This window comes from Diorhabda carinulata, chromosome 6 (genome assembly GCF_026250575.1).
Source record: "Diorhabda carinulata isolate Delta chromosome 6, icDioCari1.1, whole genome shotgun sequence".
Lineage (NCBI taxonomy): Eukaryota > Metazoa > Arthropoda > Insecta > Coleoptera > Chrysomelidae > Diorhabda > Diorhabda carinulata.
In genome coordinates this window covers 826,974-840,393 of record NC_079465.1, presented here as the reverse complement: position 1 = coordinate 840,393, position 13,420 = coordinate 826,974, and the positions used below count along the sequence as shown (strand labels likewise).

General features: G+C 35.0%; 1 protein-coding gene across 2 annotated transcripts; it reads left to right on the top strand.

Annotated features, from left to right (window-relative positions):
- Nucleotides 1-221: 221 nt before the first annotated feature.
- LOC130895139 (disks large homolog 5) lies at nucleotides 222-12,922 on the top strand. Of its 2 annotated transcripts, none has more exons than XM_057802303.1 (16): nucleotides 222-321; nucleotides 900-993; nucleotides 1,084-1,196; nucleotides 1,277-1,767; nucleotides 1,819-2,319; nucleotides 2,379-2,689; nucleotides 2,740-3,092; nucleotides 3,145-3,375; nucleotides 3,439-3,604; nucleotides 3,663-4,103; nucleotides 6,255-6,998; nucleotides 7,911-8,079; nucleotides 9,537-9,805; nucleotides 10,035-10,310; nucleotides 10,366-10,790; nucleotides 10,848-12,922. In XM_057802303.1, the coding sequence occupies exons 2-16, from the start codon at nucleotides 957-959 to the stop codon at nucleotides 11,187-11,189; spliced, it is 4,869 nt and encodes a 1,622-aa protein (XP_057658286.1). In that variant the 5' UTR covers nucleotides 222-321; nucleotides 900-956; the 3' UTR covers nucleotides 11,190-12,922. The 2 variants fall into 2 exon arrangements, with proteins under 2 accessions (XP_057658286.1, XP_057658285.1); XM_057802302.1 differs by having other exon boundaries at nucleotides 292-321; nucleotides 882-993.
- The last annotated feature ends 498 nt before the right edge of the window (nucleotides 12,923-13,420 follow it).

Genomic DNA, 13,420 nt, shown 5'->3' with positions numbered 1-13,420 from the left:
TAAAATAGACAAAACAAATTTGCCAACAAGAGATGTGAAAAACATAACCTCGAAATGCAAAACTTTTTTTATATATACATTCAACATTCCTAATAAATTTACTATAATTATATTAATAGATAAACACACTTAGTGTATTAAATATTTAATTAACGCTTAATTGTTTGGGCGGAATTTATTCCTATATTTAGTTGATTGAGAATTGGCAACATTCGTTTCACAGACAGATGACAATAAATGTCAGTTGCAGATGTAGCAAAAGATTGCATACTTATTTTTATTTTTCAGTAAGTGTTGGAATTAAATATAATATTATGAACGGTAAGTAATTTTAATAGATTTATCATATTATTTATTTACTTTAAAAGTTCGTATTTTGAGAAATAAACAAAACTAGGATGCTACGTAGATTCAGTTAAACCGTAACCACCAATATTGCAAAAGATTTAATTATTCTTTTTCTACACTTCTGTTTAATAGAAATTTATATAACTATTTTTTACTATTTATATGGTTCAGTAAATTTTTACTAAAGCGAAACGACTTGAAAGAATTTTTTAAGGTGAAATAATACAATAGAAAGGGAGTAAATAACAGTAAAATATATATTCATTAAGACATATTTTTTTTTCAATTATGCTTGTAGTTATAGATATTTCGTCGAAACATGTATTAATTAATGATTCAATTGTGAAAGCAAGAAACTAACAATATGAATTTCATTGAACTAGTTTGGAACTAAGTGAATGTCCTTTTATTATAAATGTTTCTTTTTTTTTATAATTATATCTTTCTACGTTCATTTTTATGTAGAGATTCTGTTTTTCAATAAATACATTTTGCTTTTACTGGGTGGATTATTATCTATTATTGTTTCCCAGTAATTATTTGTATTTAAGGTTGCTGCATTTTATATAAATGTGGTTAAATCACAATTATGAAACTAACATATAAGGATGGCCACTAATGCTGATAATGGAGGAGATAGCAACGGTGAGTCAAATAAAACTGCTTCAAATAATTATTTAAAAAGTGCTACATACTTCTCGAGGTGTTATTTTTCAAATTATTTCATATATATAGGTACTTTATCACGAAATTTTCCCAGTAGAGAGTACGATGCTCTTAAACATCAGATAGAGAAAACTAACAATGAATTAAGTTCATCAAGAAGGAGGTGTGATCTTGCTCTTAGTGTACGTATTCATATAGTATAGAAAACTTATTCAAATAAATTTTTTTAATGACAAATATTTAATCAAATAGTTATTCTTAGGACCTAGATTATTACCGAGAGCAACACAGAGCTGTGATGAATCAATTAGAAGTATCCTCTCAAGATTCAGCATCTCTCAGAACCAAATACGCAGAACTCCTAAATGAAAATAAGCAACTACAGGCAGAAAATCAGCGACTCTGTAAAGAACTCACTGAACGTAATGGCAATGCGAGCGAAAGCCTTTTCATGTCCCATTCGCAAGCTCTTTCCAAGTTAGAAATAGCACAAGATGAGAACAGCAGATTGTTAAAACAATGTGAGCTTCTAAGTCAAGAAAGGGCGCAAGCCCAGAGGGACGTAGTCGGTTTCAAACAACAATTAGTTAAAATATGTAAAGAATATGCTAAATACAGAGAAGCTCATCAGAAGTTACAACAACAATATGACGAAGCAGTTAATGTCACCATTAAAGCTAACAAAGATATTAAAAGGCTTACGGATGAAAGGAATGCTACAACTGCCGAATATACATTAGTAATGAGTGAACGGTATATAAAATTCCAATTTTGTTTGATTAATATTGATTAGAAATGTTTCAGGGACACTGTTCATAAAGAAATGGAGAAACTTAGCGACGATCTGGCTCAATCTTTGAAAAAAATCCATTTGCTCGATGTGGCTAACAAAGAATTACAAGAGGAAAAAAGAAATCTCACTTATCAACTGGAATCTCTAAGGCGAGAAATCTCTAGCGCTCTTCACGAACGCGATAAAGCGATAAAAGATGGTAACGATTTAAGGGAGAAATTTGGAGAATTTAGTGCCACCTCCGAAAAGGGAATGTTGATGTTGGGCGACCAAACCAAGATATCTCGTGGAAGACTCATTGATAGCTTAGGAACTTTAGGGGATGGACAGGGATGTAAAGAACATTTGAGGGAAAATGTGCATTCGATTAATCAAAGAAGACTGGATAATTTGGATCAGGCCAACCAGGAATTGGAGAATCTCAGAAAGAGTTTGGATAAAGCTCAAACCGAATTAGCTGAAGCTGTACAAGAAGCTGAAGTTTCCAAAGGACGTAGAGATTGGGCTTTCAGGTATCCAACAACCCAAATTAACGAAATAATCGTATTCTACATATTTGTTGTTTTTTTAGCGAAAGGGATAAAATAGTATTGGAAAGAGAAAGCATTAGGACCCTATGTGATAACATGCGTAAAGAAAGAGACAGAGCTGTATCTGAATTGGCCGAATCTCTGCGCGAATCTGACGCAGTGAAAAAACAACGAAACGAATTAGTTAAAGAAGCTAAAGCTTTGAGGGAAGCTATTGAAATGCATCTAGAAAAATCGTCCGGTTTGGAATATTTACAAGAATATTCTAGACTTCATACTGAAGTAGTCGAACTCGAACTCACAGCGGCCGATGAAGAAGGACTTGAATTTGCCACAGGAAGAGAATTATCAGGTGAAAAACTATAATTTTTATATTTAGTATCTAATTTCAATTTTTTCTAGGTGACGGATACGTTTATGTCGCGTCAGTGGCTTCCGGTTCCTCTGCAGAAGGTAAACTCTTCCAAAACGATCGTATCCTCAAAGTGAACGACATAGATTGTAGTCAAGGATCTTTACGTATGGTTACGGAAGCTATACGTTCAAGTATGCCTTTAGCTAGAGTTTTGGTAAAGAGAAACAGATGCAGAAACGACGTAACCAACGATCAAGTCACTAAATGGATACATACAGCTAGGCTTGTACCCGGTTGCCACGGATTATCATTAAAAATCGGAGTTTACATCAATAGAATAAGCGAAGGGAGTCTAGCTGCGAGAGATAAAAGTCTAACTGTAGGAGATCGAGTACTTAGAGTAAGAGAGAATCGATATTTGTTTATTCGATTTGATCATTTTTGTTTTCTAGATAAATGATAAATCTATGGACGATATAGAGAGTGCCGAGGAAGCTATGGAGATCTTGAACGGAGATTCCAGCGATGTTATCAATATAACAACTTTAAAAATGAGTTATCCTGAATGTCCTAACGTATTCACTCCTGTTAGAAGACATAAAAAGGAAAACCGCAGTTCGCAAACTGAAGATTGGCTGTTGCAGGATTTCAAAGAGAAAAATAACAGTGGGGCATGGTTAAAGGTAATAAAAATTCACTTTTTTTAACGCAAATATATTGACAGGATCTTATTCCGTTGTAATTAGGAAAAGTTGGAAATGATGCGAGGGCCTTGGAGGCATTCTAAAGAAGATAAAAAGAAATATAGGAACAGTTCCCCGAATCCCATTGATTACGGACATGAACAAGCGATAGCGGAATTAGATTTGGTACTGGATAGCTACCATCCTGGTACGGTTAAAAGATCGGCAGGTAAATAGATATAATTTTAGCTTATGATGTGTTTTAATGGGAAATTTTTGTTTTTCAGCAACGAAAAAGCATTTTTCTCAAACGAAAGAAGAGAAAAACAACGGTGGTACTTGGCCTAAAGCCAGAGCAGCACCGATACTCACTCCTAACGGTGGTACCGTGGTTACAAGAACGAAAGAACGTCCCCCTTTATCACTGTTAGCTCCGAAGAATAATCAACTGCAGGAAAATTACAATTACAGGAATTCGACACCAGTGCCTTTATCGTTAGTGCCTCCTATTCCGATTCAGCCGAATTACGCGAGACATTCTGTATACAAGAGCGTCGATAATTCGCACCATTTCGGTATGGTTGCGGATTCATTCGAACGATTGAGGGTCGGGAACAATAATAGATTAAGCGCCAACGTCAATTCGGATAATAGTTTAGATTTTTCAGTACATCGATTTGTCGATAAAGAAGTTATGACATATTGCAAAAAGAATACCAGAACTGGTGGTAAGTCTTTGTAATTATTAATAATTCGATTCAGTTTAAAATTATTAAAAAAATTATCCTAAATAAAATGTTTTTAGTCCGGCCCTGCACATTGTTTACATTATCTCTAGTATCTGATTCTTGACGTCACAGTTTCAGTATTGTTAGAAAATGTAAACAATGTGCAGGGTCGGGCTGGGAATGTAAATGTTATTAAATTAAGTATATAATTAGAGAAAATTTTATTAAAAATTCCAAAAAAAATGTTGAAATATATTCTTTGAAAGTGAAAATTTTAATATCCTTATTGGATTTTTTGCAAAACGAGTTTTTAAATTTATTTTTATCATAATTAATTACGTTGGTACCTGATAAGTGACGTCACAGCGACTGTATAGCTAGAAAAATTGAAACAAAGTGCAGAGACGGACTGGGACTGTAAATATTACTAATTTTTACAGAAAATTTTATAACAAATCTAAAGAAAATGTTGAAATACATCCATTCAAAATGAAAATTTACATTTAGTTTTCAAAATTATTTATCAAAATAATTTATTTAATATATTATTTCGATATTAATTATGCTTCTACCTGATAAATGACGTCACAGTGACATTATTGCTAGGAAACGTATACAAAGTGCAGTGGAAAATCATAATTATTAATAATTCAATTTCGTTCAGAAATATACCGAAACAAACTGTTTTTTTTTCCATTAATTCACTTCAAAATCAGTCTACATATTGAAATTTATAATTAATTAATTCGCCCATTATTATCCTCAATCAATTTTTTCGAGTCCGACCCTGCACATTGTTTACATTATCCTTGGGTACCTTATTGGTGACGTCACAGTTTCAGTATTGCTAGGAAATGTAAACAAAGTGCAGGGTCGGAATGGGAATGTATATGTTATTAAGTTGAGTATATAATTAGAGAAAATTTTATTAAAAATTCCAAAAAAAATGTTGAAATATATTCTTTGAAAGTGAAAATTTTAATATCCTTATTGGATTTTTTGCAAAATGAGTTTTTAAATATATTTTTATCATAATTAATTACGTTGGTACCTGATAAGTGACGTCACAGCGACTGTATAGCTAGAAAAATTGAAACAAAGTGCAGAGACGGACTGGGACTGTAAATATTACTAATTTTTACAGAAAATTTTATAACAAATCTAAAGAAAATGTTGAAATACATCCATTCAAAATGAAAATTTACATTTAGTTTTCAAAATTATGTGTCAAAATAAATTATTTAATATATTATTTCGATATTAATTATGCGTATACAAAGTGCAGTGGTAAATAATAATTATTAATAATTCAATTTCGTTCAGATATATTCCAAAACAAACTGTTTTTTTTTTTTTCATTAATTCACTTTAAAATCAGTCTACATATTAAAATTAATTCGCCCATTATTATCCTCAATCAATTTTTTCGAATCCGGCCCTGCACATTGCTTACATTATCTTTGGTACCTGATTGGTGACGTCACAGTTTCAGTATTGCCAGGAAATGAAAACAAAGTGCAGGGTCGGAATGGGTATTTATATATCGTTAATTTTTTGAAGTAATTAGGAAAAATTAAATTACAAACTCACAGAAAATGTTGAAATACAACGCGATTTAAAAAATAAATTTTTTCATCGTCTCTCGATTTTTTGTAAAAATAACTTTTTTAATATATTTCTATGACATCTAATTGAGCTAGTACATGGTGACGTCACGCTAACAGTATTGTTAGAAAATATAAACAAAGTGCAGAGACGGACTGGTTTGAAAACCTCGAGTTTTAATCCAAGAGGTTTTAAAATGAATTGAAAAAATCGGTAAAGAATAGAGATTTACTTACCTCAGATATTATTAAGTTCACGAATACTTCTTCTACACTGTTTCGTTAACAATTCACAGTCATTTCCATTTTATATACATGGAAACCTCAAAAAACCGGTGAAAATTCAATACCTGCACGTTTTAATTGGGTTTAAAATTCCGATTTAAAATTGTTCCCACTCAGAGGTTGAAGTTCGACCTCCGCCAAACGCGAATGTACAAAAACCGATCGCGAACTTGTTGTTTTGGTTGTTTACCTCCCAGGCAAAAACAAATTTCACAGTTTTGTCAATCAGAATGATTTTAATTATTTCGAATATACGTTTTAGTTCCAAAGTACGGATCCGATTCGGAAAGGGAAAGCATCCAACCGGAATCGAATCATTCACATTCTAGAGGCCACAGTCAATTATTCATATCGCCCCGTTTCCATTACCCTTACCAACCGCATCACATTCCCCATCTGAACCAGTCCAAGGAGAGTTTCAGTTTCGAGCCCTTCCATCACATCCACAGTCCGTCCGCAGACGTCGCCACTTCTCGAAGACAACCCGACCTCTTGGAATCCGGCGGAACGTTTCCGAGGAAGAACCAGAGGTTCCGCGTCCCCTCGAATCCGAGCGTAACCAGCAAAGTGAGCACCGGCAGCATCGAAAGGGGTAGTTCGGAACGCGGCAGCCCGATGCCGAGTTTCCTCGTCGAAGTACTCAGCAGCCCGGGCGATCATTCCGGCGCGTCGACCCACAAGGAGTATTGCCCGTGGGCGCACAAACCGCTTCCGGGCGAATTGCGCAGAGTCCACATCGACAAGTCCAACGAACCGTTAGGAATACAAATCAATTGTCCGGAAGCCGGCGGGATATTCGTTTCGACGGTTAGCGAAAATAGTCTGGCCAGCAGGGTGGGGCTGCAAATTGGCGATCAACTGTTGGAGGTTTGCGGCATAAACATGAGGAACGCCACTTACAATTTGGCGGCTAACGTTCTCAGACAGTGCGGCAACTCTATCACTATGTTGGTGCAGTACAGTCCGGAGAAGTACCACGAACTAGGAGAATCTCGAAATTGCTCAGGTATGTACGATTCAATTTTTAATATCTCGATTCCTTTTTTTTATTTTTACAGCCGATCCGTTCCGCAAAACCTTCTCTAAAAGTATCTACCGATGATATTTGTCTTGTATTTCGTTCCGATCCACCTGGGGCACCTGGGTACTCGGATAACGACTAAACGGTCACCGACGGACCCATAACCCCTCTTAAAAGTGTTGCTGCCGCGTCTCGAGTCGATCCGGAGTGCAGCCGGTGCACGGAGGAGGACGAAACTGCAGTCCGCGTCATCTGTAAGTGCCCAGCACTGACACTGCTTGTCTAATGACATCAAAAGGTTCGAGTTAACGCCTTTGGTAACGTCTTGTGGGATCTAGCTGAAAACCTACGTGGTCAAAGGTCCCACAAAGTGACTAAGAACCCTCCAAGGTGTACTGCTATGGAGTCTTCAAGTTCTGCGATGGTTCCAGCTACCAGAGATCTTTGTCTTCTACTTCATACCCTCCAAGGTGTGATGTTTTGTAGTTCCGTAGCTTCCTACCCTGTTTCGAAGTGTGGATAGAGGTTTTGATCTGCATGCCCTAACAAGACTCCGATCGGTATTCGCAGAGTGTCCAAATTCCCAGTAACCTCTATCAAACTACTTTTCCAGTTTTTTCTCTATTGTTTTACAGTTGATATCACGAAAGGGTTCAGGTTCCATGAAGGGTTTGTCTGCTTCTACTTTGACAAGTCCAGGCACTGTAGTATGTCCCGGAATCTATTACCGAGCGAAATATATTTCTTGTCCGGCTCGTCCGGGCATTCCCAGTCGAGTTTTGATTCGATTTAATTCGACATTCGAGCTTTGGTCTGCTTGGGGGGTCGCCCTGGCTTTTTACTTGTAGGTCTTATCGCCCCTACGAGGGAAATTAATATATCAATTGAAATTTTTAGATTGCGCTAGTGAATCAGAAGAAGAAGATGACGAAGAAATAGATAATGAGGCGACGCCGTGCAATTCGCCGAAGGAAGTGAGAAAAAGTTCGTTGTTGCAATTGAAACCATCGCAATTGATGGTTATACAACGGCAAGCTCAAAATAATACCAACAACGGAAACTCTAGGTAAATATTTTATTTTAAAATATTACAATATTTAGAAATTAATCTTTTTTTGGCAGTTTAAATTATTATCTAAGACTAACAATTCTGTTTTTATATATTTTTCGCTCAATCCGACCCTGCATTTTATTTACATTATCCGGGGAATCTCCTAAGTGACGTCACTTGACTAGACATTGTAAACAAAGTGCAGGATAGGACCGGCTTGAGAGCCAATAATATTTGAAGTCATAAAATAAATATTCAAATGACATACTTTCCGAATTTTTTCGCGTAAATCCGCCATAAAAATAAAATTTTCGGAAACAAAATAATGGAAATCGATTTGAAAATCAGGTTAAAAACTGATGAATGAAATTAATTGTTGACTTATTGGGCAAAAATTATTTTTTTGAGGAAAAATTATCGCCTAATCCGCCCCCGCATTTTATTTACATTATACAGGGAGTATCCTAAGTGACGTCATTTGACGGCGTTGTTAAATATTGTAAACAAAGTGCAGGATCGGATTTGTACAGAAATCAATAATGTCATAAAACAAGTTTAATATATCCGCCATAAAAATAAATTTTTTGGAAACAAATTCATTGAAATCGATCTTCTAGAATCAAAAATCAGGTTAGAAACTGAAAAATGAATTTGATTTCGACTTAATAACCAACAATTATTTTTTTGAGAAAAAATTATCACCCAGTCCGCCCCTGCATTTTATTTATAATAATCACGAGACCTGATAAGTGACGTCACTCGACAGCGTTGGTAGATTTTGTAAATAAAGTGCAGGATCGGACTTGTTTGAAAGCCAATAAATAAAATTGAAAATCGTATAATTAATCTTGAAGTAATTTATTTCCCATATTTTTTCCATATATCTACCATAAAAAAGAAAATTTTGGAAAAACTTTAGTTGAAATAGATTTTCTATATTTAAAAACCATAATATAAAACTGAAAATCGAAATTAATATTTTTTATGTTTCTCACTCAGTCCGCCCCTGCATTATCTTAACCACAGGACTTGATAAATGACGTCACTCGACAGCGTTGGTAGATTTTGTAAATAAAGTGCAGGATCGGACTTGTTTGAAAGCCAATAAATAAAATTGAAAATCGTTTAATTAATCTTGAAGTAATTAATTTCCTATATATCTACTATAAAAACGAAAATTTTGGAAAAACTTTAGTTGAAATAGAATTTCTATATTTAATAACCATAATATAAAACTGAAAATCGAAATTAATATTTTTTATGTTTCTCACTCAGTCCGCCCCTGCATTATATTAACCAAGGGGCTTGATAAATGACGTCATTTGACAGCGTTGCTTAGAAATTGTAAACAAATTGCAGGGTCGGACTTGATTGAAAGCGTATATCATTTAATATCATAAAACCATATGAAATTTTCTATAAATATTTTTTTGAATTCAAAATTAAAAATTTCGAATTATTATCTTTTGTAGGAATTCCTCTGAGGAACCAAGATACCTTTGTATCGAAACTTTGAAGACTTCCAATCTGGGTATATCGTTAGTGGGCGGTAACGCCGCCGGAATATTCATTCATTCCGTCCAACCGGACTCTTTAGCTTACCACGCTGGTCTGAGAACCGGAGATCAAATATTAGAGTACAACGGCAGCGATCTTAGAGCAGCTACAGCCGAAGAAGCAGCTTACGAATTAGCCAAACCCGCTGATAAAGTCACCGTACTGGCTCACTATCGTATCGACAGTAAGCTATAGTTGACACTTAACTATTCACTAACACTATTCAACTAATTTATTCGAATCCACCGTTCGGTATACATCTCACAAAAACAATACAAAGAAATAGTCGGTGCACGATAAGTACAAATCGCATCCGCCAAATTTTGGTTTCGACGTTAGGACGGGGCCGGTGTTTTGGTTTTGGGGGTCTATATAAAGTATTCGGGAGTATTGATGAATTTTTTATTTTACAGAATACAACGAAATAAAAGACAAACCAGGCGATAGTCTATACGTGAGATGCGGTTTCGATCGGAGCGGTAACGAAATGACCGAACCTCCGCAATTTTCGTTTTCCAAAGACGAAGTTTTGTACGTCGACAATACGATGTTCAACGGGGTGCCGGGTCAGTGGCGCGCTTGGAAATTAGACGCGGAAGGGCATCGGCAACAATGCGGCATCATACCCAGTAAATATAAAGTCGAAGAAGAATTGTTGTTGAGACGCGGAGCCGGAGATCCGTCCGAAAGTAAATAATAAACAATAAATAATCGAAAAAACAATTCAAACCGAATATTTTTTAGGTCGTTCGACTGCGACGGCGCGTCGAAGTTTTTTCAGAAGGAAAAAACATCAAAGAGGCAGCAGCGGAAGTTCCGGTTTGGGCACGTCGAGAGATTCGAAGGAACTGGCGAGTTTTTGTAATCTATCGCCCGGTTGGTACTCGGATTCGGGTTCGCTCCACGAGGATTTATCTCAATCGTCCTATCAACGGGTGGAACGTCTCCAGTATCCGGAATTTCGTCCGGTTATCGTCCTCGGACCTCTGGCGGAATGCGTAGCCGATAAACTGGTGCAAGATTTCCCGGATAAATTCACTAGGGCTTCGACGGAATCTAGACGGTGTTCCCAGGCCCAATTAGACAGGGAATTGGCGGAAGGTTTGATATTGGAATACCGTAGAAGGGGTTCCACTTACGAATGTATCACGATATCCGCCGTTAGATCGGTAAGTACCTTCCCCGAATCGGTGTGGCGCGTCGTTTATTGAAAATTCTATTTGCAGGTGGCTCAAACGCGTTTGCATTGCATGCTGGACGGATCGATAACGATGGTGGAACGTCTCCACCGTCACCACATCTACCCGGTGGTGCTGTTGATTAAATTCAAAAGTACCAAACAGATACGGGAAGTGAAAGATGCCAGATACAGCATCGATAAATTATCGGGAAAAGCGGCCAAGGAAATGTTCGAACACGGTCAAAAGTTGGAATTGGAATATCGCCATCTGGTGACCGCGGTCGTGTCTGCAGGGGCTAACGTCGCTCACATTTGCGCTCAGGTTAAAGTGGCCGTCGACGCAGAACACAGGAAGAGTCAGTGGGTTCCTACAGCCGCCGGGCATTGAGAGTTTTCATTTCTCGTTTTATTTTTGTCTTCGGTGGATGGTAGTTCAAGGTCATTTAAAAAAAAAAAAAATTACCACCGTGGGTTTATTTATAAATTCTAGGTTATTTTACGGTATAGTCTAGTTTTTTGGTTCTTTTTTCGTTTTACGGTGAATTTAGAAAAATAAATCACCGGTATTACGATCATAAGCTTTTTGGTAGACCCGCTATGTCATTTTTGAAAATACAAAAGGCCTTAAATAACCTTGATTTGACTGTTAGTCTCGACTATACCTTTGAACCTCATCGATGACGTTCTAGATTATCCTTTGGAAGGTATACCTTGGATGACCGGTTCAAAGACCAGTTATCCTCGTTTTTGACTGTAAAAAATCCGGAAATCATTTCATTATATTTTTTTAAATCTATATTTTTACGGCAAAAAAAAATCCCGCTTAAAGATTTTATTTGGTATAAATGTTATCGGTTTTCAAGTCAGTCCGACCCTGCGCTTTGTTTACGATATCTACCAAAGCTGTCAAGTGACGTCACTTATCAGGTCTGCTGGATAATGTCAATAAAATGCAGGGTCGAACTGGGTGAAAACTATATAAAAAAATATAATTGTTAGCTAATGTATTATTATTTGAATTCAAACTTCGGTTTTCCTCGATTTTGGCTGTAGAAAATCTGAAAATCATCCAATATCATTAAATTTTCTTTAAACCTGAGTTTATTAAATTATTTTTATGTTTTCTGTAGGTAAATCATAAATATTTTTGATTACATCTTCTTCAATTGAAAACTAGTTTCAAAATAAATATTTTTTTTCTACTTTTCGACCTATTACTCTGTACATATTATGAATTTAATTATTTGAAGTTATTTTGAAAAAATTCATGTTTTCATATTACTTTAATGATGACAAAATCGACGTTTTTGTAGAATTTTTTGTATAGATTAAGAAAAAAATTGTAAAAACCTCATTAAACTGCTTATAAAGAAAGTTATCAACAATAATACGTTTACAAGTCGATTTGAAGCTTCGAAACAATTTTTTTCATTAAAACTCTTCAAAAACGAACATTTTAAAAAATAAAACCCACAAAAATATTCATTTTCCGATTTTCTACACCTCTTTTTCAGCGTATCTCTTTTGAATTAGTATGGGACAAACTGTATATTAAAAATTCGATCCACGGTTGGTTTTGTTTTTAATGGAAACAACGTTGAACTGCAATGAAAATTATCTATTTAAAATTTTGTTATTTTCGACGTGAAACGTTATAAAAATTTTGTTAGACTGATTTTAATGTTATTTTAGATGTTTTATTGTGCTGTTTTTAATTTTTTTCATTTTATTTATCAATTTGATTTAGGATAAATTTTAATCGAATATAGTGAATCGACGTTTTGAATTTTGTTTAGAAATTATTTATAAAAGTATTTAATATGAGATTTTAAATTTTAGTCACACATTTCTGTTGATTATAATTTCATCACCCAAAAAATATAATTGAACCGAAGGCTTACATTTTAGGTAATGTAGAGACTACAATCCTTGTTAGTTTCCTTGTAATGAAGCCAACGAAGAGTTGTAGTTAGTTTTTGCTTACACCGAATACTCTAGTAGCGTCAAAACTCTAAGAAGGAACTTTTTAGAGCGATACAGTGTGGAAAAGCTTCTTCCCCTGTCCTCTGCATTTGAAAACTCTTCTTTATAATATCTCCAATTGCATCAAAACACTGAAAAGGATATTTTTAGAATGGTGCACTGTGGAAAATCTTCTTTTGCTGTCCTCTTCATTGAAAATTTCTTCTTTTTAATATCCGTGATGTTTTCGAGGAAGTTAGATCCTCGTTTTTACAATTTAGATGCCTTTTAATGAAGCTAGTGAATAGTTATACCTTGAAACGTTGAAATCTAAATACTTTTTGTGCATAGCAGTATCAATGCTTCTTTCTATATGTTAAAATGTAAGCCATATTGTTTTGTAAAGATCAAGATATCCAATTAAATTGAAATTTGATGCATTTAAATGAATTTAAAAAAAAATTATTCTACATTTGAAATTATTTATTAAAAAGAAAGGATTGTTTGATGTTTTTCATGTCAATATTAAACCTTCATATTTACTCCCGATTTATGTATTATTTTAGAACAAAAATTTACCCCTTTTTGTGTCACAAACGTATTTAAATTTTATAATTGTTTCGATAAACGATCATTTATAAAACAAAAGTGTTTTTA

Bases quoted from the DNA above. Each gene is read 5' to 3' on its own strand.
- LOC130895139 (XM_057802303.1), top strand. From the start codon at position 957: ATGGCCACTAATGCTGATAATGGAGGAGATAGCAACG. The intron at 1,197-1,276 runs GTACGTATTCAT...AGTTATTCTTAG, and splicing joins GGTGTGATCTTGCTCTTAGT to GACCTAGATTATTACCGAGA. The intron at 10,791-10,847 runs GTAAGTACCTTC...TTCTATTTGCAG, and splicing joins CGATATCCGCCGTTAGATCG to GTGGCTCAAACGCGTTTGCA.